The sequence below is a fragment of the Lissotriton helveticus genome, chromosome 3_1 (assembly GCF_964261635.1).
Source record: "Lissotriton helveticus chromosome 3_1, aLisHel1.1, whole genome shotgun sequence".
Classification (NCBI taxonomy): Eukaryota; Metazoa; Chordata; class Amphibia; order Caudata; family Salamandridae; genus Lissotriton; species Lissotriton helveticus.
This window is the reverse complement of record NC_136061.1, coordinates 407,693,864-407,720,529: the sequence shown is the minus strand read 5'-3', so window position 1 is coordinate 407,720,529 and position 26,666 is coordinate 407,693,864. Positions and strand designations below refer to the sequence as shown.

The following is a 26,666-nucleotide window of genomic DNA, read 5'->3' as shown; positions in this document are numbered from 1 at the left end:
GGGGATCTGGGTTTGAGTCTCGGTGATGACGCCAAAAACTCCTGTGATTCTGGGCAAATCACTTAATCTCCCCGTGCCTAAAATGGAAAATGTGTCCTCATGTAACGTAATTGGTGCTATGTAAAGCGCTCTGATACCGGATTCGGTTCGGGTCTAGTTCGCGCTATATAAAACTCTGCAAAAAAAAAAATATTATAGACGTATTAGATGTCCTTCCTAGTGCTTTCACTTTAATAACTTTTGAATTTTTACAGGATTTCTTTCAAGCTGCTGAAAGAAGCCCACGTTACATAAAACAACCCTAAGGAGACATGCATTGTGTTTCAATATTATTCAGTAGTTAGTTTTTGTCATTTTATATATTACTACAAGTTGAAAGCAAAACCGTTTGTCATTAATTTAGGCATCCTTCTGCTTGTAAAGTTGCTCTGTGATGATAACCGACCATGTTTTTTGTTTTGTTTTTTAAATAGAAAGATTTTAAGTCGTGGTTCTTTATCCAGTAACTTCTTAAGTCACCCCGTGTGCTGAGGGAGAACAATACCTGGGCACTGAATGTTGGAATCTGTAGAGTGTACTGGACATAGGTCTTACCAATGATGTGTCCATTCGGACTTATGAGCCAGGTCATTGACATCTCTGGATTGCGTTACAAGGCTGTCTATTTCATTCTCAACCTGGCACGTGGCCAGAGTAGACTCATGATACTGGTGCGCCCCCAAGGGCCAACTGGCTTCTTCTAGGTGCCACATTCTTGTACGAGTGGAATCCATCCACATTCAGATAGATGTAGAGCAAAGGATTTCACGCTGACAGATCAAGTGCAGTTGTTTTGTGAAGGTTTTCTCCTATGGTTGCTTACCTTTCGATAAACGTTCTAACAGGCTCCATGTGTCACAGCTATGTACAATGCCTAGGAATCTGATCATTATACAGACTACAAAATAATTAAATCGTGCCGAAAATTAGAGGCAATTTCTTTTAAATCTTAAAAAGTATCCTTGTGTGCACATGTAAAGCACTCTAAAGAAAGCTGAAATTACATTTCCTTGCAGTAGGAGAATGCACAAGTGTGAACTAATTATTAGAGGGCTAAAGTAATGCACACATACCTTAATTTTAGCCAGACGCCCGTGTCCCACATAATCTCTCAACAAGAAAAGGAGAGAATCCACCTCTTTTTTGTCTATTTCATCACCGATGTTCAGCATCAGCACCCTGAAAAAAACAACAGGAATATCAATGGCAACCACAGAGGTCTAAAGTTGGGTGCTACAACTGCCTCACTCTAAAGACACCATTAGACAGGCCGCATTTAAATGAACAAGCAGAAAATAGCATTAGGCTCTTAAGTGATTGCCTAAAAGACGATGCCTCACTAACACAAGCATTTACAATGCAATATGTCTCGCAATTGCGAGTATCTGAGCTATTGGCATTGTAAATGGAACTGCCTTTTATAATATTAAAAGGCATTGTTATTTACAATACCAATATTTCAAAGTTTTGCAAAAGCAATACCTATTGTATTGCAGAGCGCGGTGTCTGTGAAACCGGAGCCGCACTCATTTTGAAAGTAAAAAAAACAAAAAACGAGTGCAGTGGCCCTGAAGTGGGCGCCGTGCTCAACATCAAAGTTTAAGAAATAATAATTAAACTGAGCGTGGTGTCCCTAAAGCGGGTGCAACGCTCATCATGCAAGTTAGAGCGGGATAGCCGCCATTGTCCTGTGTTCCGGCGCTGCAAATACAAAAAGCAGCTGCCATTGTTCTCATCATTGTCAATAATACAAAATAGTGCTCACCCGCTTATAATGCAGACTGTGTAACAAGCAACGTAAAAAGTCCAGTCGTTATGGGCGCTAACAAATGCAGATAAGGTGGTACCAAGGAGGGACTAACAAGCCTATTTACGAATCAGAAGCCAGCATGTATGAAGGACAATGACAAGCCAATGACATATGGGCGGAGAGTGGGCGGGTCTTTCAGTGGATACTCTAATACAGCATGCTTCACAGAGTGAGCAGCGCATGCACGCTGCTGATAGGTACGCCCTAAGCATTTTTAGCTAAGGAATACTTCCTAGTTGCTGATATTTTAAATCAACTAAAGAGGGGCTCCTGGAACTGAAAGATAAATATATTCGATGAGGTCTCATGATGAGAGAAGATGTGGTCTACTGCTTAAAGGTTTGGGCACCAACCAGCATGAATTTCTTATTAGCTGTCTTCAGAGTACGACAAATTAGTTTTCACCAATCTTCAGTCATTTCAGGAGTTATATTTACTGGGTATCTTTATGAAATATGATCCACATTGAGAGTGGAGAACATTTGGACATAAGTGTAAAGTCAACTCCTAAGCTTTACAAGGACGACCTGTTTATGTTTAACATGGATCTTGAATAGCAGATTAAACTAAGATGCTCTTGTATAATGCCCTGCATGTAACCTTGGAGGGTTCTAATGAGCAACCAAGGGAAGTGAACCAAACAACTTGACCCCCTGCAGCATGAGGATTCCATTTCTTTAGGGGTGTCCCTTTTGACCTATGGCCTCTGACTACCTATGAGCCCCTGGCATGCCAGTGCCCCTTAAACACATTTAGCAGGGGTACTGCCTTTTTTAATATACCACTGAATCACCCTCTATAAAGTACTTGTTCTTTGTGGGCCGAGGAAAAAGTATTCAGACCAGTTTCAGGCATAATTACATGTTATGCCCACCACCGTTGAGTGGCTCAGCAGACAAGCTTGAACATGGGAATAGAAATGTGACGAGAGCTTCAGTAAATCCGGATTTTGGGTTATATTTGTACCTGTAGAGGAAAGAAATAGAGGTGTTCAATTTGGTTCAAAGTCTGTGCTACTCATCCAGAAAGTGATGTGCTCTGAAACAGGTGGGAAACCCTTTTGTGGGAGATCTTTCTGAGACGCTGGCCCTGACTAAACTTTTAATTCTTTTTTTTTATCCGACAGGGGCATGTTACTTTTGACAGCACATAAGTGATGGGTGGAAATGAATGTATCATAAGCCACTCGTAATTCACCTGGATTCATTCAATGGTTTTTAGGAGGATTGTCCAGCAGAACTGCAAAGCTTCATTCCCTCTGAATGGAACCAAATATTACTACATACATGTTTCAGTCTCTGCGTTTTTCATCAATGACATGCTTCTGGAGCCCCAGTGAAACATAAAGCTTGCAACCAAGTCTTGACATACTCAACACTTAATCCAACTCTGTTAACCCCCTACTGCTAGGGACGTACTGGTTCTCAGATGTGATGGATGGAAATTCTCGACCCAACCTGAAACATGTAATTGTTCTGGGCAGATTCCATTCCATAGTTTTCAGCTTCTATCTGCCATTACAGGCAGGGACCAACTGAATGCAAATTAGCATAGCCCCAAGACAATACGTCATAATGTAAATTGGGAGTCTTCTCTGAATGGACAAGCGAGCAGAGTTATGTTTATAAACAGACTGATAAACTGGTCATTGCTTATTTATCTGGGAACATCAGAAAGGTTCATAAAAATATGCAGTATTTTCCATTATTCCTCGGATGTGACTGAACCCTGCCAGTGACAATATTCACTGTTGGAGAGTGTAACTACAAGATTTCTGTTTGAACATTGAACCTGAGGTGAAGGTGTAAATTGGAAGATATTTAATTAGTGTTTTGCTGTCAGCATGTTTCTTATCTAATTATTTGATTGACATAATGGTGTATTTTTGAGGTCACTGAAAGGTTGTTGATTGGTTCTTGCAAAATATTGACAGTTTTTCGATGTGAGGTGTGGGCTAACAGTTCGTCCAGTTGTGGAGAAGTCATCAAGTGGTAGAAAAAGAAAAAACTACAATGCAAACATGCATTGGCAAACCCAATAGGCCTGGCCTTAGCTCTGTGATTTTCTTTATTTTTTATTGCAAACATGCCATATAAGGGAAAGGAAAAAAACCAAAACCTGAACTTGGCTGCCATGTGCGTGCGCTAACATTTACAAAAAAAAAAAAAAACATTCAGTGATGTGGCTATGTTAGTAGTGTTTTTTTAAACAAAAATCCTTTCAGTGATGCTATGCATTTTGTTATTATTGCTAGTTGTGAAGGAGACATGAGTAAATCACCACATAACCAACCAAGCACTGAATTCAAAAAGAGCTACAAGGTTACTTCAAAAATTTATCATTTTAAAAAGTAGACCAAAATTAAGTCATCCTCTAACTCGACACCCAAAGTGCAGGCAAAACAGATAGTTGATATTTAAAGTTAATATACAAAATAAATTAAATAAAAAACATCTTTTAAACCAGCTTTGTCAATGAAGAGAAAGGAACTATTTTTAGACATAAGTGAACAATCTGTACAGGCTTTGTACATTCACTAAAAGTGAAAGCAGCCAATGGGTGAAGTGTGGTGAACCACTGCTGTATGCAGTGGTTGGTAGAAGCAACACGTGACTGACAATTTAAAAGACCAATGATTGAAACCTTCTGACCAAATCTCCTTCCGTAGGTATATTACGCATGATTATTATTTTTTAGGAAAAACACTTGTTTGGCGAAGCAGCCAATGCTCATTCAAAGTCCAAGCCAAATTGTATGGAAAATCAACCCTATATACAACTAAAGATGTCTGAAAGGCTAGCCTGACCTAAAAACACTTGCATCACCTGTACACATCTGACAGAACACGACTTTTCATTTCTTCTGTCTGTACATCCGCGGGATGTGAAAATATTCATAGAGGAGATGCCAGCTTTGTTCCTTGCCATTAAAACTTTCTTTTCAATGTAAAATGCAGTTTCCTTTCTTATCCTCTTCCTTATTTGGCATGTGCGTGTTTATGTCTTCATCTATTTACTGTGCTTGTTTGACCCTAGGAAACTCCGAGGGCAAACCCAGAAAAAACAGGGAGCACCACAACAAAACTATTGCCCCCCGTACAGCAAACTTTTGTGAGCAAAATCTCTCGACCTGAGGGTAGATATTCATATTCTCCATTGTGCCTGCGCTGCACAAAAGATTAATGTCATCATCCATTAGCGTGAAGCCACTGTCTCCGTAGAGCTGCAGTGCTTGTAATTCTCACTGCACGGGGTAATCCCGATGGCCAAACGGCTGCGTGTTTATAGTACTCATTGTAGTGTTCGCAGGAGGACCCTCAGAACGAGCTATGCCTCTCTCTCGAGAAGCACAGGCTTCGTTAAGGCTAGGCTAGAGCTTCAGACTTTGGAACGGGGAACCAGGCTCAATTCCCAGCGTCGCCTCAACAGCTTGTGATTGTGCGCAAATCACTTAATGGCCCCCTGCCTGAAAATAAAAAGAGTTGAGAGGGAGTATGCGCGCGCTGTGCTCAAACGACTCGAGCCGTACACGTGCACAACGCCTGTTCTCCTGTCCCCCTTCGGCAAAAAATCGACGACAATAGACCTCACCAAGCGAGCAGTGCATGTGCTGCGTTACTAGGCGAGACCTAAAAAATGACGGCCTTGAGACCAGGATTTCAGCCAGTGGATAAAGAAAAGCATTACACCAACCATATATCACTAGGCTAAATAAGATTCAGTATACGTTTGAAGTACTGTGCTAAAGTATAATAAATGTATTCCAAGAGGGACACTTAGGGAGAGGTGTGACCAAATAAACTGTGTGAACCTGTTCATACTCTTTTGTCCTAGGTGGTGTGAAGTATTCTGAGCCATGTGGAATGTGTGAGGTCATCAGTGCACTTACTATCCCTGTCAGAAGACGTTTCAATGTACATTTGGGGCTGAGCTGCTTAAATCATAGCTCTTGGGGTGGTTCCTATATCTGCAACTTGCTTCTGAATAAAGTACCTGTACCTGCCTGATTCCTGATGGGTTTACCAGCGGGCAACTTCTCAATGTAACTGAGCCTTACTTGTGGCCAAGCGCAGAAAGGGCGCCAGATGGCAGGGATGCAGAGCTGGCGACAAGATCCTAAAACCAAGGAAATAATAGTTGAAACTGGTTGAAAAACTCAGGCCCACACTAGTCATCGGTATCCTGGGTCAACCCACACATTGCCTTGTAGCAAAGTGCATGTTTTCAAGATGGGTAAATTATGGTAAAAGAGGCCTGAAGTACAACTCATGGGGAAATAGGACAAAAAGGAGGTTATAACATCTCTCGATGAAATATTAATAGGGGAACTGTTGCTAATGAGATTATCACCAAAAAATGGTATAAATAATAATAAAGGGCCTTTAAAAAAATGTAAAAAATGACAGCTTGCACAGCTGTCCCATAAAACTCACTGACCAATGGACTGGATGATGGTATATGATTAATGGCCATACCCAGCAGGCTAGGCGAGTATTTTACCATGGGTGCAGACTATACAGGAGAAGCTATGTGCCTACTCCACGACCTGACACTCAAGCTTCAGTTATTCATCCAATGTGGATGTAAGAGGAATAGTCACAACCCAAAAAGGGTGGGTATCTCAGAACTGGAAAATCTGGACAAAACCTCAAGCCAATTACTAGACACAATATAATAAGTTAAATCACATCAAGCAGTATCACAAACTGGGCACTGAATAAAAGCATGTGAGCCCAAAATGATGCAGAGGCGCGAATGAGAGCCAAAATTATGTGGAGGCGTGAATAACCATGCATCGTCCAGCAGCTAACAGAGTGGGTGTGTGGGGGGTATAGTCTAACATACACAAAAAATACCCGGAGACCAGTCAGAATGGGCTAAGAGGTATCAAAGTGTGTGACAAAGGTGAATTGTACATGCACCAATAGTCATCTGCCTTTTTTAAAGAACTTTGGTGAAAGCCCAAAAATGGATGGAAGACCCCACTGAAAGGAGAGTTTTCAGTAAACCTTATGAAGGGAACCATATCACTACTACAGAATACGCCTAAAAAGACACCGCTACACAAAACTCCTGACCACTTGAGAGGGATGGGAGGTGGACCTAGGCCCGATGGAAGACACACACTGGGAGGCAACTTTGATGCACCCCCAAAGAGGTGACCATAAATGCTACCATAAGACTTATGCAATTCAAAACACTATATGAAGCATAGTACAACAAGAGAAGGCTCTACAAATTGGCCGACTCAAAATGACCTTATGACCTCAAGGGGAAGCATGACCTATGTGTGAAGCGTAGAAAGAAGAGAGGTATATTCCTGTACACCAAATGACGATAGAATATACTATGGGCACACTGGAAGGAAATTACTGAAACTTTATCAAAGTTGGAAACAGAAGTACCGTTGTTGCTGCAACACATTATCCTAGGCATCCAGAATGACGCTGACAAGCTCAAGAAGAGGTGGACCTTGTGCTCCATTGGCCTAAAGGGGGCCAAGAGAAATATAGCCCGAGATTGATGTATTGATGACACCAGACTAAAGAAAAATGATACATTGAAACAGACGAATATATGGGTGCAGAAAGGCTGGTATACAGAAGCAAAGGTTCTCCAAACAAGTGTAGAAAGATCTGTGGACCATGGCACAGATATGAATAGGAAAACGTGGTACCTCTTATAACGGATGGATGGTAATCACAGGGGGATTAAGATTAAACGAGCTGAGGTGCATGAGCTTTCACAAGGAGTTTCAGAACTTCCTTATCCCCATTGGTCCTTTGTTAAAATGATGCTGAGGCGAATGAATAAGGGGAAGATGTGGGACTGTAGAATAAAGATGAGAGTTGATTAGGCCTTAGTGGTGGTTGTGGGGGGGTTACAAATAGGCTAATGCTTTTGGTTGGTTGCTTTGTATTTTGTGTATGCAAAAACCACAGAAACTATGTTTTAAAAAATGGGGGCTGGAGGAAAAACTGCCTTCAGGGTGAAGGCATAAACTTTATACTTAAAAAAAGGTTACATCACTGCTGACTGAGGATTCAGACTTTTTCTTCTTCCACTTCACATCGCACAGAAGATGCTACCAAGCCACTGGCACTGTTTAATTATAAACAAGGCACCTCCAGCAGAGGCTGGCAAAGGCATATACTTGGGTAGTTTAATATTGCTATACAAGTGGAGAGTCCCTTAGCAGCATAGACCTCTAAGATTTACATTCCTAACATACCAAAGAGGTATCATAAAGAGAAATGTTTTCACTACCTTTGGGGCTGAACTCTGCCTCAACGTCTGGTGACTATTCTTAGGTGGACTTGCCAATGCTGTTGCAGTGAGGTCATTCCCTCCTGTAACAAGCATTTACTGCTCGTGCTTTGGTGTGCCAATGGTCAGTTTGAACCAGGTGAAATTGCTATTATTGCCAGGTACATCTGTTATTTAACAAATACAATAATCTGTGGAATAGATGTATGATTCAAAGACTCAGAGTACAGAGAATATCTACCTGAATCAACCTAGTGAAGAAATCCTTTTTTATGTTGTTTTATATGTTGATGTTAGATGGATGTCTATGAATTGTTTTATTGGTGATGCATTAATGAAGTATTTTGTGATATGTCAAGGTGTGAGCAATGTTTAGATAACGGCGATTCTTTTTTCAACCTATGTTTAGATTCAATGTACATGGTTTTAAATTTGTTTTAGAATGTTAAATGTATTATTGTTAGATGCTAAAATAAATTTTGCTTAAATTTTAGAAGTGTTTGGGAAGACAGCTAATATATTCCTGATGATGGCGGCTATATCTTAACTGTCCGTTGAAACGCGTTGAAAGAAACAGGGGGAGAAGTACAATACAAATTGATTAAGGAATATTCTGACTGCTGTAGAATATTTATCCTTATTTTGTAGCTCCTTTGTAGTCATAGGAAATGTTTATGATGAATTTTTGTGAAATTCTTGTTCCTTCTGTATATTATCTGTGTTCCCAATTATTTTAACTATTTTAATTATTGTATTATGTCTTTTTTAAATTGTTTTTAATACATTTAATAAATTGTGTAAACTGGGTCTAATTTGTTTTTGGAATTGTTGTGTTATACTGTGCATTGCTTTAGTTACAATGTCTCTAGGAGTGAATTATATCTGTTGTAGTTGAAAGAATTGGTGTCTCTAAACTTATAATTGCCCAAAGGGAATTCATATTTGACATATAGTCAGTTTTGGTACCCCATCCCTTTGGTTTTGGGTCCCTCTCTCTTTTATTAGAGATTCTGTGCACGGTCCTTGTGGCTGGAGAGTTCGCTCTGTCTAAGAATTTAGACAACTATCAAGATTATAAACTGTTATGGATCAGATTAAGACCTTTGGGTTTAGTGATGACCAGTTACATCGTATTATCAATACCAAAAGTGGGAATAAAATCACTGCTGTATCAGGGAAAGGAGAAAATTGGGGTAAATTGCTAAATCTAAAAAAGAAGCTCATCCGGACAGAATCTCACGCAGACTTTTTAGTCGAGTATGTCAAATCGGGCACTATTCCCATTGGCTTACAAGTCCGGAATGAACCTGGTTTATTCACAGAAAATAGAAAATTCTTAGAAACATGGGCACTGATCTAGAATAGATGTAGCAGAGACTGGATGCTCCTAATTATCGAAACTGCTCAAGGACTTATTATACTTGAGCAGGAAGAGATTGATAAACTAGAAACAGAGCTCATAAATTGTCCTGCACTAGAGGAGGCAAAAAAGAAATTAGCTGATATAAATAAAGATGTGGAAGGATACAGTGACTACCTACTTAATAAGAAAACAAATAAACTAAAGAGGGATATTGAACGCTTCTCTGAACAAAATGCGTATCCCTATTTAAGAGAGAATTACTATCAAAACAAAAATGATGGTAACTGGGATAGACCACAAAATCGACAAATTATTCTAGAGGTGGGAATAAGCAGGTCACTTTTTCTGATACATCGGGTTCTGGGAGTGAAGAGGAGGACTGCCACAATAATGAATCTGGTAGGAATGGTCATGACCAAGGCCTTTTTTTAGAATCACGCCCGAGGAGGGCCCAGAGATACAACGGGAACCAAGGGCGGGGCCAATTCAATCGTGTCCGGCAACAACAGTTCAACCGGGCACCTCCTCAGCAGGAATATATGAGCACGCGGAGCAAACAGTATTGGAGACCAGCCAACTACCAGTAATTAACCTATCAAGTAAGAATCTGAGTAGTGTAGAGATAGGTATTCTGAGTAGAGGCTTTAGTTTTGTGCCTTCCACTACTCTAGACAAATTCCAATTGGAAAAAGATCTTCGGTCTTTTTTCAGAAAGATCAGGCTTAGACGTTTCTTTGAAAACAGAGAGAGTAGGGTTAAGGAAAACATTTCTGGGTTGAAATCCAAATCAACATTTACACCCACTTTGGGCATGGTGGGTAAAAATATTGAGGCATTTGAGATGGCGGTAGAAAGCGGAATACATAGACTTCTTGATAATGATAGAAAACCACTCTCCTTTAATATTTCTAAGGCGGAGAGCGAAGCATTGGGGAAATTAAAAAATGACAATTCCCTTACTGTGAAACCTGCAGATAAGGGTGGAGGAGTTGTTGTCTTTGACACTGCTGACTATGAGGATAGGATGCTTAAACTGCTAGAGGTAAAGGAACATTATGTTCGCACAAATGCCAGCTGCCTCACAAGAATATCACGAGAATGTTTGACCATCCTAACTAATGCTAGAGATGATGGCTATATATGTGAGGAGGATTTCAAATTTCTTAGTAATATGGAACCAAAAACTCCGGCCATCTATGGCCTTCCAAAGGTACATAAACATAAATTAGACCCCCCCTATGAGGCCGATAGTTAGTAGTATTAACTCCTTACTCGAACCAGTTAGCAAATATGTAGATCATTTCTTAAGGCCTTTGGTTTGAACTGAAATCATATGTGAGAGACTCTGCCCACATTATCTCTATGGTGGAGGGACTCCCGTTCTGTGAAGAGACTCAGTGTCTAGTTACCCTGGACATTGAGTCTCTTTACACGAACATTCCCCAGGCGGACACAACTAGGGTCATTGATGACCTTCTATCTAATCAAGACTTGGGAGGTGCAAACAAAGATTTTATTGTTGACTATGTGCGACTCATTCTAACTAATAATATTTTCCTTTTCAAGAATGAATACTTTAAACAACTTAAAGGGACCAGCATGGGGGCTACATGCGCCCCTAGTCCGGCTTGTCTTTATGTAGGGGACTTTGAGACAAGGCATATAGACAATGAGATGGCCCCTTTCTTTGAGAATGTAGCGGGCTGGTACCGCTACATAGATGACATCTTTTTTATTTGGGAAGGGTCCATTGAATTGCTGGAGGAGTTCCTGAGCTGGATTAACCTTGGAGACCCCAATCTCAGATTTACTTCCTCCTACAGCACTACCAAAGTGGATTTTCTTGACATTTCCATTAGAAATTCAGAGGGTGTTCTTTCTGTGGAATTATTCACAAAACCTATGGCAAAGAACACCCTTCTTCATTTCTCAAGTTTTCATCCGAAATCCCAAAGGGAGAGTATCCCTTTCAGCCAATTTCTTCGGCTCCGGAGAAATTGCTCTGATATCAATGATTACTAAAAACATGCTGAGACACTCAAAAAGAAGCTGAAAGATAGAGTATATCCCAAAAAATTGTTGTCTCACTCATTGAAGAGGGCTAGATTCTATGACCGAGATGCCCTGATCCAAAAAACCAAAAAAGAGAAAAGCCCACTTAACAAAGTGGTGTTTGTGAGTAAATTTTCCCACATTAGCAATCAAATTAAAAATGTGGTCAATAAACACTGGCACATTCTAAATCATGATGAGGAAACTACTCTTGAAAAACCTCTCTTTGCGTTTAAAAAGAACAAGAACCTGCGTGACTTGTTAGTGCACACATACAAAGATGATGTGGTTGATCAGCAAAGGACACTTGACAACACCAGAGTAGTGGGTACAACGAAATGTGGAATGTGTAATATCTGTGATCAATGTGTAGTGTCAACTGAATTCACCTGTAACATGACTGTAAAATGTAAAACCCATAACAACTGTAGGAGTAAAAATTTCATCTATCTCCTTGTGTGCCCCTGTGGGCTCTGTTATTTTGGTGAAACAGGACGAGAAGCACGCATTAGGTTTCAGGAGCATAGGTCAGCTATTAAAACTAAAAAAGTAACTGCTCCTATTGTTGCTCACTTTTTGGAGATGAAACATGGCGAATGCGATTTCAAATGGTTCATTCTGGAGAGGATAAGGATAGGAAAGAGAGGCGGTAATATGGTCAGCGTTCGCAAGAACAGAGAACAGTGGTACATTTCCTATTTAAATACAGTGCGAAATGGACTTAATTCGCGAGAAGAGTGGGAACGTATTATCGGTGGCAATTAGGTGTTTTTATCTGTTGGGACCCTTCTTGCAATACTTTCCGTGTTCGAGATTGAAGGTATATTTGAGGAACTTCTGTGGTAACAAACCCTCTTACCTTCTACTCGATCAGTCTTCATTAGACTGTAGAGAGATAGCCTTACTGTGTGATCTTTTTTTACACAACCATGAGCATGATTAATTGAACCTCATTACTTGGACTCCTTTTGGTGGGGTTCTATTGGCATATGACCGATATGTGCAATTTCTCTATACCCATGGTAACATATGAGCTATGGGAATAGAATGCTATAAATATTTTGTTGATCGGAATCAATGATCACAATAAATACCTGGGCTTGTCCTATATGCCCACGCAGATAATGAGAATAGACGCGTGATACTAACCGACATCTTATTTTGTCGTATGTATTTTTTGTATTTGTCTGAAGTCAGCTAGGATCTACTTGTGGCACTTGTTAGCTGTGTTTTCTAAACCTGTGGGTAGGAGCTTTTATAGTTGGTTGCCGCTTACTGAACAGAGTTAGTTTTTCATCGATGTAGAGGGTACGCTATGTATATTTGATCCGGTAGTCCCCTTTCGATGCGGATGATTTTTGTCCGTTTTTGATGTTTATGAAAACGCCTGATGCTGCGTCTCGTGAGAGGTTGGGGCGTTACCGGACCTTTAGTATATAAGTCTCCTTTTTCGGTGTGTTATTCGTTCCATTTGATGAAAATATCGGGTTTACACGCGGGACGCTGGCGAAGTTCGACTCGAGGTAATGTTACGTTCAAGGGAAATGGTTTAGTACGGTGCAGACTTTTTGTTTGTTTGTGTGTATATACCCTTTCTAACTACAGCCTGTAATTTAACCTTCTTCGCAGAGGCTGTATATTTAAACCAAGAAAAATTGGATATAGCTACAAATGCCCCGAGTCTCTTAAATATAAAAGCCAAACTTTAATGTAAGTATAGAAACTCGTTTCTACTTCTATGGTATCGTAGAATAAGTCTAAACTCGATACTTCTGGGTGTCTATGCTTGTACCCTTAGGCTCTATTGAAACGTTTAACTCTGAGCAATTGGATTCCATGCCCCTATCTTATGAGGATATGGCTAACGTACCGCGTGCACAATACTAATGTAATTTGCACGTCATTTGAAGTGAGTATAACGATCGAATGTCGTTCATATTATGCGACTATACGTAGACGTTGCTGGATAACTAAGGGGTATTTTTACCCTTTCTTTTACAGGAGTGATCTGTGCCTGTATAGATATTGGGAAAATAAACATTACACTCCGGATTTTCATTACAAGGAGTTTTACTTGAACTAGCTGTGGGTACCACATCTTTGGTTATTTAACCAGAGGTACTAATTGCGTCAGATTTTTCTACTGTGATTTAACCATCAGTAAGTATGGGGAATATCGCACACATTTTTTGGTGTGTATTATATTAGGTTCAAGGAATGTTGGAATCCTATCATTACATTGTCGTGTGGCTCTTTATTTTTAGGTATGTGGAGTTTATTGGTCATGGCCCACATAACTAGATAGCCTTATCGCTTTGGCCACTGATCCTATTGTGATTTGTGACTATTAGTACGTATGGAGAATATCGCATGTATTTCTGAATGTTGACAATATTAGGATTAATGAATGATGGAATCTAATACCACATTGTCGTGTTGTTCATTTAGATAACAATCGTCTCGTTAAACGCGGACTTTTTGAATAAGGAAGGAGGTCCTTTCCCCATCCTTCAAGGCAGCTTTTAGTCACAGGTATGTGGAGTTTAATGGTGATGGCCCACACAATCGGATGGCCTTACTGCTCGTGCTTTGGTGTGCCAATGGTCAGTTTGAACTAGGTGAAATTGCTATTATTGCCAGGTACATCTGTTATTTAACAAATACAATAATCTGTGGAATAGATGTATGATTTAAAGACCCAGAGTACAGAGAATATCTACCTGAATCAACCTAGTGAAGAAATCCTTTTTTATGTTGTTTTATATGTTGATGTTAGATGGATGTCTATGAATTGTTATATTGGTGATGCATTAATGAAGTATTTTGTGATATGTCAAGGTGTGAGCAATGCTTAGATAACGGCGATTCTTTTTTCAACCTATGTTTAGATTCAATGTACATGGTTTTAAATTTGTTTTAGAATGTTAAATGTATTATTGTTAGATGCTAAAATAAATTTTGCTTACATTTTAGAAGTGTTTGGGAAGACAGCTAATATATTCCTGATGAAGGTGGCTATATCGTAACTGTCCGTTGAAACGCGTTGAAAGAAACAGAGGGAGAAGTACAATACAAATTGATTAAGGAATATTCTGACTGCTGTAGAATATTTATCCTTATTTTGTACCTCCTTTGTAGTCATAGGAAATGTTTATGATGAATTTTTGTGAAATTCTTGTTCCTTCTGTATATTATCTGTGTTCCCAATTATTTTAACTATTTTAATTATTGTATTATGTCTTTTTTAAATTGTTTTTAATACATTTAATAAATTGTGTAAACTGGGTCTAATTTGTTTTTGGAATTGTTGTGTTATACTGTGCATTGCTTTAGTTACAATGTCTCTATGAGTGAATTATATCTGTTGTAGTTGAAAGAATTGGTGTCTCTAAACTTATAATTGCCCAAAGGGAATTCATATTTGACATATAGACAAGCATTTACAATGCAATAGGTCTCGGGTTAATTAAGTTTGAGCTATAAATATTACAACGCCAACTGCAACAAAAGGCTATAAATTGTAGGCCAAAAAAATGTTTATTTATTTTTGTAGCAATGGTGGCATGCTGCACTTTAGATGAATATGTTTAAAAGTAAAGTGCGCCATACTGCGATTGCTACAATAGTTAATTGTGGATGCGTTAACAATTGATGTGTGCGCTGATGGCTGGTGGTGTGTGTGCCTGTGAAATTGTGCACTGATGCTGTGTGGTTGTGGTTGTGTGTGGTTGTGTGTGTGGTTGTGTGTGTGATTGTGTGTGTGTGGTTGTGTGTGTGTGTGGTTGTCTGCGTCGTTGTGCGTGTGGTATTGCGTGTTGTTGTGCATGTGTGTGTGGCTGTGTGTGTTTGTGTGTGTGGTTAGGTGTGGTTGTGTGTATTTATGTGTGTGTGGTAAACAGTTGTTTATTAATTCAATGTGCATTGAAAAAGACTACACCTCACCCAAGCCATTCTTTTAGCTTCAGGGGCTGGGAACAGTCTGAATTGCACTATGAGAGTCTGGTGGCTCAGTGGACTAATGTGTCCAATGCAGGGGCCTGTGCTTCACCTGATGGTCACAGCTTCAAATCCTGGTGGGTCCACTCAGCCTTTCATCCATCTGAGGTCGATAAAATGAGTACCATTGATTTGGGCAACAATAAACATGTTATTCAGCGCCAAGATACCTGTGGGTGAAAGTGCGCTTTACGAATACAAATGTTAGGTTATGTTTGCAGCTTGGAGGAAAATGTGTGAATTTTTGCAGTAATGTGGAAGGCTCTAGTATCCTCTGTGTCCCCATTCCCTGTACTTCTGAACTGGTGTCTGGAATGCTCAAAAGGAATAATGTAATAATGTTGGTGTGTGTTCTGGAGTGGAAGTGAGGAGATAGGGACAGTTAAAGGGAGGTTGAAGACCCTATAGGACTGACCTGTTGGTGTAACTACCTAAGGGCCGAACTTGCCTCCTGTCTAAGTGGCTCCAGACTCTTGTATGAAGTCCCTGTGCTCTAACTTCAACAGACTTCCAATTCACACGTTTGGTGCCATACATTTTTCACTTAAACTAAGTTCACTTAAAGCCCCTTTGAAGTTATTTGCATATTACTCGCTACATTAAAATACAAAATCATTCAACTCAGGTCACCGCCTGCAGTTAGAAATCTGACCGCAAGTCTTCAAACACGCACCAGCTCGATGTATGCGGACCTCTGCTGTGACCTGTGAGAGTTCTGCTTATGCCAACTCAGCCTTCTATTTTACCGAGGTCGGTAAATTGACTGCCATTCCACCTTTACTCTCAGCGTCTGAGAGCAGATGCGTACTATGGAGCTCTGCAAATAGCAACACGTTTTAATTAGACATACGTTTCTCGAATGTATGTAATTTACGACATCCTGCCTGATGAAGCATTGTCCATATGTGATCACTGGTGATTCGAGGTGTGCGTGTGCATAGTCACGGTTGAAGAAAATAGGCCAGGCCAATCCATGTTTTGTGACGTGAGGCACATTTAATTCAAGTTCCGTATACTGTTTTTAAAATGGTCAATTCCAGTTTGTACTTACTGGCAACAATTACCTTGATTAACCAACCAGCCTTCCTTATTTTTTAATAGCAAAGATCACAGATTCCGCACCCGTGGAAGAAAGAGACCCGAGCAGCGGGGTCTACAGCGTCTCTAACCCGGTCAGTGTTCAGGGACACGCCACCGTGAGAGGCTGGGCTAAAAGATGTTGCATCAGTGGGCGACAATAAATCACAAGCACGGAATCGAAACCTGTGGTGCGCACGCATCACAGAGGAGCCGACGCGGGAATCGAAACCAGTAGTGCGCGCGCACCAGAGGAGCGGGGGCAAGGGAGCGCGAAGACACGCCGAGACGAGGTAGGGGATGTGTGTGTGTAAGCGCCGGGGGGTTCTGTGTGTATGTGTGTGTGTGTGCGCACGGCGGCGGGTGGGGAGGTACTCTATGTGTGTGTGTGTGCGTGTGTGTATGCGCGGCGGCGGGGTCTCTATGTGTGTGCGTGCGTGTATGCGTGGCAGCGGGGGGCAGGGGGGTTCTGTATGTGTGTGTGAGTGTGTGTATGCGCGGCGGGGGGGGTCTGTATGTGTGTGTGTGCGTGCGTGCGTGTGAGTCTGCTTCCAAGAAGCCATGGGAGACAGGAAGCACGCGTGACCTGATCAGTTTACGCGTGCGTGCACATCACTTGTCGCCTGTCTCCCTTGACTCCTTGAAAGCAGAAATTATTGCAATAGAGTCTCGGAGTGACGATCGCTTCGCGATCGCTTCGCAGTCCGAGACCTAAAAATGGTCTTATCTTTTTGGAAGATGGCGACCACTTTACCAGTTAACTTAACATTCCTACGCTGAAACTCTTAGAGACTTGAGTTTTTGCTAGGATCTCTTCAGTCCCCTGTTGATGTTATCTGCAAGGCAGCCACCCTGGCTACTCTTTTGGCATTCATTAAACACCATAGTATTGATATAGGCTCAGATGTTTGGCCAGGCCAAGTTAAAGAATATCTCTGCCTAGGTTTAATGTCGCACACGCAGCTGTTGTGCCTACCAACCTACAACAAATCTTTAAACGATTGGGGGGTGGGGGAGTGAGGGACATAATGTAGCAATGTTCCCTTTTTGCATGGTTACCTCCCACTTTTTGCCTGATATCTGAAGCACTTTGACTGAATGTTCACTGGGTCCTGCCAATCAGGTTCCTGTGTTCTTTCCCAGAACTCTTACCTTTGTTTCCACAATTGGCACACATCTGGCCCACATGTACGTTTCTTGTAAAAGGTACCACTGGTACCAATGGCTCTCTAAGGGCTGCAGCATGTTTTGTGCCACCCTCAGAGACCCCTCAACTAACACATACACACTGCCACTGCAGACTGTGTTTTGGTGCTGACAAAACTTAAGTCAACATGGCATATATCCCTGTGTGTCAAGCCTACCCAACACTGCCTGTGGCATAGGTAAGTCACTCCTCTAGGAGGCCTCACAGCCGTAAGGCAGGGTGCACTATACCACAGGTGAGGGCATAGCTGCATGAGCAATATGCCCCTACAGTGTTTAAGTCCAGTCTTAGACATTGTAAGTGAAGTGAAGCCATACTGAGTACGTGGGCTGGAAGTTTGCGAACTTCAAAGCTCCACGATGGCTTTACAGAATGCTAAGAAGTTAGGTATCAAACTTCTCAGCACAATAAACCCATGCTGATGCCAGTATTGGGTATATTTCAAAATGCACTCAGAGGGCATTAGAAATGTCCCCTGAAAAAGGACCAACTCCCTTGTGTCCAGCTGACTGGTCTGCACTAGCCTGCCACACACAGACATGTTTCTGACCCCCTCGTGGGTCGGGAACAAAGGCTGCTTGGGATGGAGCAGGAACAGAATTCAGGAGGGTGAGCCTCAAAGGCTTCTTGCCCTTTGATATGCTACCCAGCGCCTCTCCAGCTAGTGGAGATGCCCGCCCCCTGACCAAGCCCCACTTCTGGCGGCAGGTTGGTGGGAAAATGAGTAGTCAGGAGAGGTGTGTCCCCTCTCTGCCAGGACCACCCTTACGGTTCCCTGGACCGAGGTGACCCCGCTCTTTAGAAAATCCTTCATCTTGAATGGAAGCATTTTAGACACTAAGGTTAGGGGATGCCCACTCCTGAGATGAAGGGGACATACTAAGGGTGTAGTAGCCCTAAAAAGCAAGAAGCCCATTTGCTACCATCTGCCAGTGCCTGTAACGCCCTTAAATTCAGTATTTAAGGGCTCCCCTAAACCCTGATCCTCAGATTCCTGCGACCTAAGAAAAAAAAGAAGAGGCCGTGCAGCCAGGCTTGGAAGAGGACTACTGATTTGGCCCAAGCCCTACTGGTCTGTCTCCTGCTCAAAGACCATGCGGAAGAAGACAACGCCTGTTGTGGCCAGCGACTTTCAGAACCCGAGGAAGACTGTCCACACTTCAAAAAATCTCCCGAGGACATTGCCCTTGTTCAGAAAAATCCAGCTTCACAGATTCCAGATCCGGGCGGATCCACAACACCTGCCCACTCTGCACCCAATGCCCTAGTCTGAGTGGCTCACCTGTCCAGTGACATCTCCCCCGCGATCCTGACCTCGAATCCAGCTTTGGCTGACCTCTCCTGGACGCCACGAAGAAGCCTGCAGCCTCATCTTGAAGGGTCCTTGTGACTGGCTCCGGTAAAAGAAATCCAACTCCAAAGGGCACCCAAGCATCCTCAGCCCCCCGCCTTGGGAAACCCAGTCGATGGTGCCCAAGCCCCCTTCTACATCCCCAACTTACATGCCCAGCCGTTTGTCATCTTTATCCGGCCTCCTTGCCCGAGACTGTAGCCTCCTTGTGCAACTGAGATTCCCCGTCGAAAAGCATTGGGCGTCTGAAGCGGATTTGCACTCTGCATCCGGCGGCTCATGTGCCACTGGAGGGGTAACGTTGGTGCTGCCTTGTGGCCTCCAGTGCTTGCTTTAAACCCCGGGTCCTATGCCCTGAAACCGCGGGTACCTACCTGCAATCCGCACCTTGTTCAGTGCCCCCAGTCTCCATTGATTAACATTGGGCCCAGTGACCTCTGCACCTGGCTGCGCCAGTGCTGCTGGTGGTGGTGCAGTACTTACCTCAATCCGACTCTTGCCCAGTGCTAGCCTAAACCCCCCGAAGACTGTATGAGTAAATCTTGTGCTTACCTTTTAATGCATATAACTGTGTTCCACCCTTAGGATTGCATTTCTCCCATTGAATTCAAATATTTACTTTCTAAAATTGCTAAGTTTTACAATTGCTGATTGACAATACCAAAGTATTTCTAGTACCGTAAAGCAATTTTACTGCCTTGCAAAACAATTCCAATTGCATATTGAAAAGTATTATTGCTATTCTTGAAAAGGTTACTTACCTGCAACTGAGTTCCCGTTGGTTCTAATATAAAAGAACAATGTAATAACTTTTTACACAGAACAATCGGTCTCGGATTTAGTCTCTGAGTTTGTGTAATCATTTCTTGCCTGAGTGTGTACAATAAATACATAACACAGCCCTCTGATGAGCCTAACTGCTCGACCAAACTCCACAAATAGAGCCCCTCTGTAAATACACTAGCCTCTGTGCACACCATACCTTACTTTGGTATAGTATATACAGAGTCAGTTTCCTGCATGAGGACATCCTTGAGCTTTGATCAGACACCACGAATAAGAGCCCACAAGAATGCAAGGGTATCTTTATCTAGGTCACCGTGCTAGCCTTTGCTCGTTACTATCTCCTAGGATTCCAGGAAGACCTCATAAAAGGAAAGGACTGCAGAGATACCTCAAGTTTCATCATCAGTCATGAGAAACGTGCGAAATATGTGGCTTGGTGAAGAAATGTCCAACCCCCGCAGGACGCTGCCTGGTACAGTCTCACACATGAGATCATCCAGTCACAATGTGCGATGTGTGGGTGGACACACAGAGACAAGGATCAATGCTCAGCAAGGTGAGGCTAGCAGCATTACTGGGCTTCAACTTTTCTTGCATCACTTGGCATTTAAAGCAATCCTCCACTACCAAAAGAGACCGCGCCAAGTGTTAATTGCTACATTACCTCACCTAACACATACATGCATCTATCACAGCGTTGCCATTGCTAGACACTGTGACATACACATCGCCACTAAATTAATCTAAACACCAAAAACCAGACTTCTAACAAATTATTAAGGGGCCAAGGATAAAAATTGCCGGTGTGCACTTTAGCACACCCTCAACCACCTCTCACCCCCCCCCCCCCCACTACCCCCTCCTGCACCACCAGTGCTCCTCTCCTGGCGTCGCCTCCAAATTACCCCATCCTCGAGACAAAACAGGGGTACATTTCAGAAGGCCAGGGAACCTATCTTTTATTCTAGATAGTAAAAAAAACGGATAGTTCCAATTGGTCCACAGATGAGTATGTTAGCTCAGTGAAACAATGCCTCCTCTGATGATAATCTGTAGCCTCAATGGACATGTGAGCTTTGAACCTGTTCCAATCAGCCTCTCATTCTTCCGAGGTGAATAAAAACTGATTTGCTTTTTATTGTATTACTTAGTTGCCACAGAGCAATACGTCATGTATTAAAATACGATGTTATGTTATGCGCAGTTGTTATGCACAGTTGTAAAGAGACTATCACCCACAGGGGTATCCCGGAGTGGAATTCTGGCAATCATTCTAGCAATATAATAAATCTCTATAAAAGACATTCATTAAGATAGAAAGGGCCAAATGTATAATATCAACAACAATCATTACACCTCCCTTGTTAAAACATCAACACAATTGTGCCAAAGAAGGGGCAGATTTTTCTCTTTATAAATATGGGCTTGAAATAGTTCCAGCTTTGCTCCGAAAGGAGGTGAGAACCCAAATTTAATTAAACCGAGGTTCACAATTGCTGGCAACAGATCAGAACGCTATTGCCATACCAATCTGGATTGTTTTATCAGTGGATGGCCATAGGTAAGAGTGAACACTATCGTAGTTATCAACACAGTCTGCAGGGGGCACCATCACTCTGAGTTACACCAATGCATAGAGCAGAGCTAATTTCAAGGATTGAGAATGTGCCAGTAAGAGGCAGGACCACATGTACTAAAATTAATTTTGTGTATAGAGGTCAGTGAACCCTCCTTTTGCACTACTCACCCACTGCACTGCATTGTTCATTGCACCAGATCTGACTGCAGCAACTTATTTTACATAACGGTGCCTTATGCAACTGGAAGATTTAAGGCCAGAGTGTATTAGTACCCTCTGTCCTAACACAGGACTACAGTGGTGCAACCTGTGCTGGTGAACAGGATGGCACTAGTCAGTACGAAAGTGACGTAATGCGGTGTGCGCAATGCAGTGTGCCAAACACACGCGCAGACTACAGTGCCACCATGTTGCGTCCAAGCACTCCTGTCATGCTGTTTTTACTGCAACCAACACTTGGTGGGAACAAAATACGGCCTTAGCATAAAACCTACAATCCTTGCTCACCTCCATCAGAAGACCAGCATGCAACCACAGAACAATGAAACCCTGTCACCCACGAATGGGATCTCGCTCTGGACCAACAAACTGACCATCAGGCTAGAGCTCACAGCAATTCCAGTGTCTCTTCCCCACTGCATTGTGGGGCACTTCCTTCGGCAGCCAGGAAGGCCCTTCACGGTGACTCATAGCCTCTTCCCACATAAACAAACGTAAATTAGCAATCCTCGCACACAGACAACACTGCCCATTCAAATCACTAGCATACCTGGGTAACATTCACATGACAAACAGGGAGACAAACAACAAAGTTGAAGTGCTTGCTGCGAAAAGAAAGCGATCATAAATGTTTCTATTTTTAAGCAGACTTTGAGCCTGCCAATGGAGGAGCTAGACCAATTTTCATTCAACGATGAGCCTTCTTCGATACTAAATGTCTAAGAGAGATCAATGGGGTTACAGACCCCCATCAAGGGGCTATAATATTTGTAATCAACGTGACACATCTCGATGCTCCATTGATATAAATTATATGGGGCCCAGGGAGGTAATGTCCTTAGTCCAACTCGTACCCCAAGTACACAGAACCGGTCCACCCTGTACAGACTTTGGTATCCAGGGGACAGAAAACGCCCATAGCACCTTTAACCTGTGTGGACTTTCCTTTCTGCTCTGCTGATGCACCTGAGGGAGTTGCTTGGGTAACTGTTGGGTGGTCCCCTACCTCTTCCAGTGTTTGGTCCACCAGTTCACCGCAGAAGGAGTAGGAGTATTGCGTGTCAGTGAATGAGCAGACACATGTACATGCTCTTCTTTGAGCTTCTTCGTCCAGACCCTTGTTACAGAGGTTGATTTAAGTCAACAAACACCAAATTCTCTGCCACAGATTTTAGATGAGGAGGCAAACATGTTGCACCTTCCCTCAGGTGCCAGAAGCAGTCAAAAGATAGAAGCAGGTTCTCTGCCAACATGGTCAGTGCATAAAGTGGTGCAGAGGTGACCTGTGTCCGCACTTGTGGTCTGAGATCTGGACACATACCTAGCAGATGGTGTCCCTGGGTGATGTCCCGTACTGGCAGCAAAGTTTGAGACTTACACCATCACCACTCCAGCAAAGTCTTCACAGTTGCAGTAGTGCCTAGCAGTTTGGCTGCTTCGAGGTACTCATGGAAAAGAACCCTGGCCGGATCCATGCTCAGATCTATATGGCGCCAAATAAGAAACGAGATCTATGTGGAACATTATTAAGCTACAGCAGTATTGTGCAGAGGCAGTTTGCAGTTAAGCACTGCACGCTTAAATGTATCATTCTCGGTTCTGAATGGATACAAACTGAGGCCTCCAAGGGTGAGCCAGAACCTGTCTATGACTCTTTATCAGTCACTCTCAGAGGCTTGCTGTTTCGGATGGTCAGGCCCCCTGCCATGTATGTGCCTCAAGCCCACAGGGGAGAATGGTTCTAGCAGGTCAAGGCTGCTCTCTCTGAAGGACTTCCCGCAAGTGCTGTTTGGTACAAGCAAACGTGGAGTCACTGCGAAGGCGCGGCACAGTTAATACATGGCTTCGCCCGGGGCGTGGATATCAATGGTGCAGCAGTTGCTGTGTCCAATGTGTCCTCTATATGCCACTTGGTGCTTCAACAGTTCCCAGTCCTCTTGAATGACAAAGCTCCACACCTATGAACAAATACAAGGAGGGTACATTTCGTGGGTGCAGCTTACCCTACTACAGAGGGATTACATAGAGGATCCTTCTCAGGGAGGATAGGGTCCACCTAGACTGTCCAAACCAAAGCCTAGGGTCACAGTGAACCACACGCATCACTTGCATCCCACGTGGTCCATACAAAGGCCAGTCAAACAGGACGTCAACAAAATCTCTACATTATTACTTTAGTTCTGCAAGTTCCTTCTGACTTGGTCCATGCAGCATTACTTCACTAGGAGCTCTGACAGTCCTGGGGTCATTCCATCCTTCGGAATAGTGAGGCGGACGCGTTCAATCTGATGGACCACCGACCACTGTTCAGGACAGGCCTAATGCTGACCTGTACAGTCTTGTCCAATTTCTACAAATAATTTTACAGACAAGGCTCTCCCCAGGGTTCTATGTACTATTTGAGGCACAAAGCACCATCTACCTAAAACAATTTTTTTAACCCCAGCTCTCTTCTGCTTGACAAACAGAACATTCTGTCCAGACAGGCAGCAGGCATTCCAATCAGTCCACCTGGCCAATCACCTCTGTGCACGACTGCAGGGACTGGTCATGCAGTACGGAGTTATTATACTTCCACTACACCAAGTGTAACATGGTCACCTAGGGGACGACAGGCTATGCGCACAGAGCACTCTCTCTTCCACCAGCAATATGTATACCAATGACCCAGTCACCACACTCACTTGTTCACTCAGTCTGTATGGACAGAACACTGCGAGAAGCACTGCTCAAACTTGGGAGCTATAGTCATTGTCGAGTAAAAAAAACCCTCTTAACAGGAGCATCACAGCAGTTTAAAATCAATGAATAATGTTATTGCCTTGCATCGAAGGTAACCAGAATTGCCTGGATATGTACGCCTGTTTGACTAACCAGTGACCTATGAACCTGGTCGTAAAAGGAAGTACCCAAGAATACAGAATTTAATGAAGCGAGGGAGCAGGAATACAAACCTACATTTCTGCATTTCTGGTACGCAACTCTACCACTAGACCACATTTTTTCTAAAGGATTGTTGAAAGGAATTACCAACAACAGCCCCAGCATTTAACTTTCAAAAACATAAGTTGGGGTTGGTTTGGAAATGCAAACAATGGCAGCCACATAGGCTGCTGAATACATTGTATGTGCTTCTTGGTTAATATTCAAGCTCTGTAAAACATGTGGCACTTCCTACATTCCCGATTTTCAAATCTTCTCCCTTATTTTATCAGCAAATTAATGTTTGTTTAACCATACTCCACCCTACTGTACACACCTAGTTTGTTGGCGTTTCTTCAGTTTAATATGTGCCGGTTTTTTATTGGCTCAAGCAGAGAAATGCAAGAGTTCAATGGATTCCTTTTTTTTGTTGAACTTGCACCAGGGTTTGAATCAAGAGACTTGTAAAGCACAACTAGTCGAGTCTGCTGCTGATGAGTGCGTGGGTGACCGTCTTTTTTTAGACTTGGTGGGGATCCACTTGAAGATCCTTTGGTTTAATTTACTTGCTATTAAGTAAAATTGTTCTTAACCTGATGGAGATTACCGCCTATCTGCAAATGGTTTTCTCTAAACTTCTCAGCAGTTGGCTTCCCAAAATATAATTTAATTGTTTTGACTCTGAAAAGTAGACTTCCTGGAGGAAAACCTGAAAAATAACTTAGCTAAGTTATTTACAGCTCGAATAGAATGCGGAGTGTTGTGTTGCATCACTGTGCACTGAGGATTCTGTGCTTAGTTCACACTTGTGAGATAGGCTCTCCTGGCTGTCATGTAAAGCTTTCTAGAAAAACGTATACCATGCTTTGATCAACACGTGCAGTACCCAAATGTGTACACACGAAAACACACACACACATCCTCTTGCCCCCAAAAACCAGTTCAAGCCCCTGTGTCTGCTACTATCTGCAGCACTGGCCCAATGGTAGGATGGGCCTCGGTACAACTAACTCGCCCCTGCATTTCTCTCTGATGACAGCACAGCCATCACTTTCTACTTACGAGCTAATAGAGTGTATATGTGCATAGCAGGGTGACATGTTCAACTGTGGGCAGTGTAACAATTTTTCCTGCTAATTGCCAAGGCCAATATCAGTTCAAATGTGTGCTTGCAATTCAGGAATGCTGAGCAGCTTACCTGTATTCTGAAACTATTGACTTCTTTGCTAGGTGTGCTTCGACAGCAGGCTTCGTTGTCTTGAGGAACCTCTTAAGAAGGTCAAACCTCTTCACCCTGTAGAGCAGCTCCGCCAGGCCATGGGGACACAGCAGGCCCTTCTCATTGAGCGTGTCCAAGATGGACCGCACATCGCGGGTGGGCAGGTTGAGGGCCACATCCCGGCACAAGTAGCTAATGGACTCCTTTTCATCCTCGTCCAGCTCCTGCTCAAGTTCGTAGAGGAGGGCGGCCGGCAGCCGGCTGGGCACGGTCATTCCCAGTGATCAGGCGGTGGTTGCACTTGCCGTCAACCCTTCTGCAGGAAGATGGCTCAGTGCCACTGTCCAAGACACAGAATGCGCCATTTTGATCTTCTATTTTTTACTCCTCCAGATGTACCTGAGAGTAGAATGTTCTGCAAAAAAGAAGAGACATAACCAGAGATGGGAAAACAAAGTTGCCTGAGCGATACTACAAAATCATTAATGTTTAATATTTTGTGTGTAAATGGATCTACTGCACAAAAAGTTGTGCAATATGCGGGTAACCGACTACACAACCTTTAAGAATTCTAACTTAGTTAATGCAATTAATAACAAAGTGTAATATTTACAGCAGTAGGAAATTACTTTTCCGGTAGCACACAATCCATAACTTGGGCATCCTAACAGATTATTGGCACTACTAATTCTGCTGGAAAACTGAGGTCACATGAGTTACATGTATTAATCAGGAATTGTTGATCGAGAAGCGTGTTATTAATTGGGGCAGTGAATCACT

At 42.6% G+C, this 26,666-nt stretch overlaps 1 protein-coding gene across 7 annotated transcripts in view; it reads right to left on the bottom strand.

Annotated features, from left to right (window-relative positions):
- Nucleotides 1-26,666, bottom strand: part of CFLAR (CASP8 and FADD like apoptosis regulator) — a 384,910-nt gene that overhangs the window by 209,299 nt on the left and 148,945 nt on the right. For 5 of the 7 annotated variants that reach the window (XR_013608637.1, XM_078680198.1, XM_078680202.1 and 2 more), the window contains 2 exons: nt 25,866-26,301; nt 1,113-1,218 (listed from right to left, as the gene is read on the bottom strand). Coding sequence is in view for 6 of the 7 variants with exons in the window: in XM_078680198.1 (XP_078536324.1) it covers nt 1,113-1,218; nt 25,866-26,161 (402 nt within the window). In the remaining variant the exon portion in view is untranslated. Of the gene's footprint in view, nt 1-1,112; nt 1,219-25,865; nt 26,348-26,666 lie in introns of all 7 variants that reach the window. The other 2 variants (XM_078680200.1, XM_078680197.1) reach the window with 1 other exon arrangement.